Source organism: Mandrillus leucophaeus, unplaced genomic scaffold (genome assembly GCF_000951045.1).
Source record: "Mandrillus leucophaeus isolate KB7577 unplaced genomic scaffold, Mleu.le_1.0 Scaffold190, whole genome shotgun sequence".
Taxonomy (NCBI): Eukaryota; Metazoa; Chordata; class Mammalia; order Primates; family Cercopithecidae; genus Mandrillus; species Mandrillus leucophaeus.
The window spans coordinates 4694645-4702862 of NW_012101921.1; the positions used below are offsets into that span (position 1 = coordinate 4694645).

Here is an 8218-nt window from a genome sequence, read left to right on the forward strand (position 1 = left end):
GGCGGCGGCGGCGGCTCCAGGGCCCCCCCGGAAGAGTTGTCCATGTTCCAGCTGCCCACCCTCAACTTCTCGCCGGAGCAGGTGGCCAGCGTCTGTGAGACGCTGGAGGAGACGGGCGACATCGAGCGGCTGGGCCGCTTCCTCTGGTCGCTGCCCGTGGCCCCCGGGGCGTGCGAGGCCATCAACAAACACGAGTCGATCCTGCGCGCGCGCGCCGTGGTCGCCTTCCACACGGGCAACTTCCGAGACCTCTACCACATCCTCGAGAACCACAAGTTCACCAAGGAGTCTCACGGCAAGCTGCAGGCCATGTGGCTCGAGGCGCACTACCAGGAGGCCGAGAAGCTGCGCGGCCGCCCACTCGGCCCGGTGGACAAGTACCGCGTGCGCAAGAAGTTCCCGCTGCCACGCACCATCTGGGACGGCGAGCAGAAGACGCATTGCTTCAAGGAGCGGACTCGGAGCCTGCTGCGGGAGTGGTACCTGCAGGACCCCTACCCCAACCCCAGCAAGAAACGCGAACTGGCGCAGGCCACCGGCCTCACTCCCACACAAGTAGGCAACTGGTTTAAGAACCGGCGGCAGCGCGACCGCGCCGCGGCGGCCAAGAACAGGTTAGTGGCGGGGCCCGCGGCCTGGCTACAGCCTCAAAGGCCTGGGAAGGGGAGAGGGGTTGAGAAGGGGTTAGCGGAGCGGCCGCTGAGCGTCAGGGAAGCCGTGACTCCTGGCCAGTTGGAGAAAGTTTCCGCTTGTCCTGGGCGCGCGGAAGAGGGGGCGGGCGGGCTGTGGGTGTATTGATTGCTTTGACCAAGAGGGGCTTTCGTCAGGGCAGGGAGTGTGTGCTTGCGACCCGAGTGCCCGCAGCCCCTGATCCCGGCCCCTGGGAGCCTTAGCCCTGCGCTGCACCCGTGCCTGCCTCCTCAGCCCTGTCGCCAGCTCGGCAATCCTCTGGAGCCTGGAGACAGGGAGGGAAGGAAAGCACTCCTTGCCATCTGGTTCTTATTTCTGTGCATTGCAAAACCCCGAGAGAAATCCAGGAGCGTCAGAGAGAGGAAAGTTAACCTGGGTCCCTATCACAAGGGGAAAAGGCCGGAGGCCACTGCACAGCGGGCCTGTTTCCCGCAACGCTGCACTTTGCCTAACCGGGAGCAGGAGAGCCAGGCTGGGAGCGGAGAGGCCTAGTGTGTGTGCGTGTGCATGTGTGTGTGCACGCGCGTGTGCATGTACTCACCCTCCTGCCCCAGCCACGGAGAATGCCTTTGGTCCTCTAAGTTGGGAAGCGGGCAGGAGCAGCCTCGTTGCTGGCAAGTTGGCCACAAAGTCACAAAATTGTATAGGGCTTGACCAACATCACAGGAGTTGGGCCTGGGGGAAGGAGAAAAAGAACCAGAGGGAAAGAAGTGAATAGGGGAAAGGAGTGGGGAGAGAAGGGAGAAGGAAGAGAGGAACTTGGGTGAAAGCCCTGATGTGGAGCCTGTGTCTCTATCCAGCCAGGAAGGCCCAGGGCCTGGTGTACCTCAGGGAGCAGGACCCCCAGCTGCTGACAGCTGCCTGTGGGTGGGGGGTGGGTGTGAGTTTCTGGAGGTGTGTTCGAGTTTAAGCGGCCGGGACCTGAGCCCATGGCCCTCTCACCCCTGCTGTGGAGCTCACTTTTCGTCTGATGAGGGGAGCGCCCAGGGTCAAGCCAAGGCCTCCTTGTGGAGAGAATTCCAGACACCAGGTCCAGGCAGAAGGTTCCCGGTGGAGGAAAGGGGCAGCTGGAGACTGCTCTGTGCTCCTCTCTTGCCTTCTCTTTTGCCCCTTTGCTGTCTCCCTGCTCTTTCCCCACTTTTCCACCGCCAGCTTTCCTATTTTCTCTACCCTCGGTCCTGCGCTCTGCGCTGGGATCCAGAGAGCAAAGTATGCGGTTCTACCCGGAGCCGGGCCGGCCAGTGAGGAACCCGCAGCTCCGGGTGTGTGTTTGAGGGATCAGGGACGGGGTTACTGAGGGAACTCGACCGGTCGCGGGGTAGCCGGCTCAGTGTGAAGAGCCCCAGGGACTGCGGAGGGAAGAAGCGCCTGGCTCTCCTCCGACTTCTGCTGCTCCGGGGCTTGCAGTATTTTGCCGCTTGCACCCAGGCCTCCCCAGACGGCCGGGCTCGGGTTCTGCCTCTCCTCGGAGGCCAGTCTCTATCTGAGAAGACTTGGGACGCTCCCGAAAGCGGAGTCGGGAGCGGCGGCGCGGGGGAGCCGGGTGGCGGGCCTCTGTGTCAGGGCGGGCGCGGCTCTCTTTCTCCCGCAGGCTCCAGCACCAGGCCATTGGACCGAGCGGCATGCGCTCGCTGGCCGAGCCCGGCTGCCCCACGCACGGCTCGGCAGAGTCGCCGTCCACGGCGGCCAGCCCGACCACCAGCGTGTCCAGCCTGACGGAGCGCGCGGACACCGGCACCTCCATCCTCTCGGTAACCTCCAGCGACTCGGAATGTGATGTATGATAGCCAAGGCCGCCCTCCTCCCCCTCCTTCCCCTCCTCCCCCACTCCTTCCCCTCCTCCTCCTAGCCCTCCTCCTCTTCCTCCTCTTCCTTCTCCTCCTCCATCCCCAGAACAAACCGAAATCAGGATACCCAACCATACACACATACAAGTCCACACACACTCCCACCCCAGCCAAAAATATATAAAAAAACAAGAAAATAACAAATTAACCACAAACTATCAACAACCCCCAACCACCATCTACCACTACGGCCACCCCAAAGGACCCCGACGCCAACAGACAGTCAAACGCTGATGTTGCGGGCAGACAACATAAAAGAGGTGACAATTGTATACTTTCTAGGACAAGCACGGCTTCTCCTTTCGGTTCCCATGGACCCGGCACCCCACCTGCATGACGATTTATTTGTATCTGGGAAAATATTCTCTCTAGTTAAAAATGATTTAAAGAGTCGACTATACAAAAACCAATCACCACCACGAGGACAAGAGGACAAAAGCAAAACAGACAAAAAGAAAAAAAAATCGCCATCTCCGTTCCGAATTTGTTAAAAAAAAAAAAAAAGAGCGGGGGGGGAAGAACTCCTGGAGAGGGAAATAGCAAATGTTTCTCGCCTTTTGTTGCTCTCTCTCTCTTTTTTTCTCTCACTCTCTTTCTTTCTCTTCCTCTCTCTGTTTTTAAGTCCAAGTATTGGTCAAACAAAATGCAATCTTCTGTTTTTTGTTCAGCAGACAATCATTTTCTTCGTAAGCACCTTTTTCTCTCCACTCTGTCACTGCCTGTGTGGGTACTGGTTATAAATGTGGAAAAAGAATAGTTATGACTGTAACAGATTTTTATTTTTATTTCAAAATTTTATATGAATTATGTATATCTTAATGATCGGTCATTTTCCCAGTTTGTAATATATGTGTAGAAATTGCCTGTATATGATATTGCTTTTTTCTCCTCTCCCTTTCTCTTTCTCTCTTGTCCCTCTCTCTGTCTTCCTCCCTGCTCACCTGTCTCTTTTCTTTTTGGGATTCTCCTCCCACTCAGTGCTCCTGGTGTCGTCTTGGCAGTCAAGAAGAGGCATGGTGGCCTGGGTTAGGAAGAGGGACCCCATCGCTAGCAAAAGCGGAGAGTGAGATTGTAGTATTCTTATGCAAAAGCTATTTCCAGTATTTCTTAGCAGCTTCAGAGGTATCTCTCACTCCCTGTAGGGCGCTTTTACTGTTATCTTAAACTGCGTGTTTATCTATATGTAAAAACTTTCTAAAGCAAATACAGTATTCTCCATTTTCTTATCACTCCCAGAGACTGGTGTTTTTGTCCGCCCCTGGCCCGTAGCCGCGGGGTGCTCGGCCTTCACTTCCACTGCTGCTCACCTGAGCTGGGGCAGAATTTCAAGGCTGGATCTCAGCCTTTTTTTTTTTTTTTCTTCCCCCGAGGGCATTGGGAAGATCAGAACAGACCCTCCGGAAAGGAGCCAAAGCTGGATCCTGAGCAAAAAAGCAAAGAGGGTTCGAGGGTTGGGAGCGGGAGGCTACCGCCAGCTTCTTCAGAGTGAGATGCCAGACTCACTTCACGGCAGTATGCATTCAGCCGGAATTGTAGCCTGCCAAGACCCTGTGGGTCTTTGGGGGTGTGCTGGGCGTCTTTCAGTTGTTGTTGCTTTGTTTTTTAAAAGAAGAAACATACAAGGTCGCCAAACCCCAGCATCCATCCCGAGTAGAGCTGACAGGTTTTGTCGTCTTTTTTGGGGGTGGGGTGGGGGCGGGGGACAGTGGCCTGAGTGGGGAAGGCAGGAGGAGTGAGGGAAGAGGCCTCTTGAGAGTTTAGGGCCTGGAATCAGGATGGACTCCCCTCCTTACCTCCTGAGTGTGTGTCTATGTGACAGTGTGATTTGCCTTACGACTCTCTGTCTCCCTGAAATTTCCTTCCATCTTTGGGGTTCAGCTGGAACCTCTTGAGCCCCTAAGACATTTCAGAGTTGGTTTACATTTTAAAATGAAAACCAAAAAATCACCACCTCTTACTAACCATGTTCCCACTGGCCCCAGGCCTCCAAGCCCTGGGCAGGGCCCCCACAATTCCCTGGGATGGCTTGGCTGGCCGTGCCTCTGCCGCTCTGGGCCAGGGTGGCCTGCACCCAAGGAGGAGCAAAAGAGGTAATTTCAGAAAACTTGCCTTTACTTGAAAGGCCAATTTCCAAAGCATGGAGGATTAGGGGGGAAACGTGCCTGGAATTTTGCATCCATTTCCAAACTAATTTTGACTTCCGATTTCCTTTTGTCCCCATCCCCAGCAGCGCCAGGGGGTTTAGGAGGGCCAGGCTGGGCAGAGAGGCTGTCTGGCCCAGAGGTGCCCTGAGTGTTCCAGTGGGACCTTGCATGTCCGGGGCGTGCATTTGGCAGACAGGGAAGGTTCCTGAGCGCGCCCCTACTTAGAACCAGAGCATCCAGCTGACCTTCAGAGCTCCCAAGTTCTGTGGCCTGGCACATGGTGTCAGAATCTCTGTGTGTATTCACTGCTTGGGAAAATGTTCCTTGTCCTGCCACATTTCAGGCAATATTGACCCAGGTGGTAGGAATTTGGGAAAAGGACTGTCTGGATTCTACCCAACTTGAGCCTCTGTTCTGGGATGAGGAGCTCTGTCACCCACCTTTGCTTTTAGATAATCAGTCACATACTTCACACAGAGCTTGGGCCTAGAAGCCCAAAGAAGTGCCTGCCTCAGTGGGGAGAGTCTGGATGGACCTTGCTCAGCCAACTGACCAGAACTGACGGATGAAAGGCAAGAAGTGGCACTGCTGGAGGGTGACTCCTGGAAGGGCCTGCCTAGATAGAGGACATCAGGGAGCAGGTGCCTCTTTGTCTAAGGGACAGGAGACAAGCATGGAAGTTAAGATGATTTCCTATCTCAACACATAGTGCAGAGAAAGCAGATTTGGGACATCCAGTGCCCACTCCTTCTGCATTGCAGGAAACTGTCCATCAGACTCCACAGCAGCCTTTAGTTTGGAGGGCCTGGGCCTTACTGCATGTCAGCAGCCTGTTGTCTGTCTATCCTGCTATCTATCATGTATCACACTCTCATCTCCTGTGTTTCCGTCCAGGTCTGCACGAATACCAATACTCTATGCTTTGTACTTTCTGACCTTGCATATAGGTTCCCTGCAGGAAAGATGTGTGTGTGTTGTGGGTGTGTATATGTGTGCAATTCTGGATGCTGGGCTTTCAACACTCAGTCAAGGTCTGCATACAAAAGGATATGTGTGTGTGATGTTTGGTATAAATGTGTGTACAGTGCATTGGTGTGTGTCCAGTATGTTTTCATGCATATTGCATAACATAGGTATTGGTGTATGGCTTAGGCAGTTTCCCTGTCCTTATTTCTGCAAGGAGTGCATATTGGGGGGCTCCAATACACCTACAGGGTACTTGGGCATGTGTCTTGTGGGTCTTGGTTCTAGTGTAGACATATGTGGGTTCCCTTGTTCTAGGCTCTCCTTCGATATGACTGCCAGGCTGCCCACCTGTAACAGGCCTTCCTGTCCCTTTAAGACACAAGGGATCTCAATGGGTATTCATCAGCTGGAGGGCAGAGGGGCATTGGGCTCTTTGGCTATCCCAGTCCATCCTTTATTCTGTTTGATTTACTGGGGATATTATGGTTGATTTGGCCTCTGCTCCTTTAAACATTGGAGTGAGAGAATAGAGGCCCCTTTCTGGCCAGATCTTGCCTTTTACCAGCTGCTGGCCTAGTCTCTTTCTGGGTCCCTCAAAGCCCTGGCCAAAGCGGTCAACACCCTACAGGCCACTCAGAGCTTGAGGGCAAGGCCAGGCTGAAGTTCCACCTGCAGAAAAGCCATCTCAGTCACTGTGCACAGCCCCCACCTCCTGGGAATGTCGCCGGTTGTGCCTCGGCCAGGAGAATGTGTGCATTGGTGTGTGCTCTCTCGTAGGTCTTGTGAGCCTGGGTCAGGCCCAATATGCAGGCCTAAGTGCTAACCATCTGTCCCCTATGTCTGGGCCATGCAGCAGCCAGTAGGCTGGCTTCTCTGCTTCTGGCCTTCCAGTGAGTCCTCACCCACTACCCTGCACGCAGCACACTTCTGCCTGGCATCCCAGTGGAGTGCTCTGGCTCGGAGCCTCCCTGCGTGCTTAAGCCTCCTGTGTACCTGAGTCACCTACCCTAAGTTTCGAGAGGCTTGAGGAATAATAGCTAACTTGGCTGTTTTCTCAAAGAAAAATAATGACAATCCAGGATTTGCATTGGAAACCTGAACAGGCAGAATGGGGTGTGAAACTGGGCAAATCTGTATCAAAATCCTTGACCCCTAGAAGTGCCTGCCTGAGGGAAGAGGCCCGTCTACCCCTTCGGGCTTGCTCACTGTCCCCCCACCCAGCTCTCTTCCGTCCCTGCCCCCAGCCCTGGCCCTGAGCCCCCACCTGGCCTCTCTTCTTGCCCTCCTTGAATCCTGCGGAATCGACTGCCCAGTGCCAGTGCAGTTGATTATCCCCGGCGAGACACACAACTGATTAAAATGAAATGACCCGGAAGCTGCCACGGCGCGGGGCGGAGATGCCGATCAATAGTGGGGCTGGAGGCACATGAGTCTGGCCAGTCCCGGCTGGGAATGGGGTTGAAGACGGAGGGCCAGCCTGGGGGGTGCCTGAGACTTTGGGCGTGGAGATGGTTCAGTGAGGCAGTGGGAAGGCCCGTGCCTGGGCTTGCCGAAGGGGCTGTGATGGTGGAGTGGCCCTCAGGTTCTTCTGCAAGGAGAATGGGACAGCCTGGTACATTCTCGACCCAGCGCATCACCCGGGCCCCCGGAGCTCGAAGCCCAGTCCCAGGCCTGTGGCGCACTGGATGCACTCGGCCTCTTGGAGCAGCCTCTTCTCCCTCTCTTCTTCCTCTGCCTCTGTGGCCCTGTCAGTCCCGCCTAAGCCTTTGTGTGGCCGTCACCTGGAGCACCGGCTGTGCCTCAGGCTTTCCCGGGCCCTTCCCTTATCCTCTCCGTCCCCCCAGCGCTGGGGCTGAGATGCCCGGCCCGCCGGGACGCTCGACCTCCCGGTAGGCGCGCTGAGGCGCCCACGGCTTCCACAGCTCCGGCCCTTTCCGGCCCCAGCTAAGCCGAAGCTCCCCGGCCCCAGTGTGCGGGCCCCGGTGGCCGTCTGGCCCAAGGGAGGGCGGGGGCAGGCGAGAGGGAGCCATGGAGGAGGGGAGCAGTACTAGTCCGGCTCCGATTTCTCCGGTCAGCTGAGCACAACTTTCCATTCGAGTGTATTCATGCAGCGGCTGATTGAGCTCCACTGTGCCGGGCGGGGCTCGGCGGGAGGGGGCAGGCACAGCCAGGCTGACAGAGGCTACACATACACACACACACACGTATGTGCAATTCATCTCATCTACATAAACATGCCTTCCATGTTATATCACACCTCACCCCCCAGCGGTGCCATCATAAACACAGCCGAGCCCCTTCCTTCAGGCACCTACCTGCCCTCAGAGCAGTTTCCCAGCACCCACAGACCTGCTTCCCTACACAACATAAGGCCTGCCTTTCTGATTTCCCCCTTATGGATTCTACACCGGTCCTCAGATACAAACACAAGAATCCTTCATCTGCCTCTCCTGCAGGCACACGCTCCAGGATGCACGCACTCCAAATCTGCAAGATGCACGCACAAAATGCCCAGGCTCACAATCACACCCTCCTACAGAGCTACCCAGCCAGATTCACACAATAGAAATA

General features: G+C 55.7%; 1 protein-coding gene across 2 annotated transcripts in view; it reads left to right on the forward strand.

The window, feature by feature from the left end:
- The window catches only part of SIX3 (SIX homeobox 3), a 4453-nt gene extending 681 nt beyond the window's left edge, over nt 1-3772 (forward strand). Inside the window, exons 1-3 of one of the 2 annotated variants that reach the window (XM_011978215.1) lie at nt 1-614; nt 2282-2441; nt 2820-3772. In XM_011978215.1, coding sequence (XP_011833605.1) covers nt 43-614; nt 2282-2441; nt 2820-2909 — 822 coding nt within the window. In that variant the 5' untranslated portion in view covers nt 1-42 and the 3' untranslated portion in view covers nt 2910-3772. Of the gene's footprint in view, nt 615-2281; nt 2604-2819 lie in introns of those variants that run through there. The other variant, XM_011978216.1, reaches the window with a different exon arrangement.
- Nucleotides 3773-8218: the final 4446 nt, after the last annotated feature.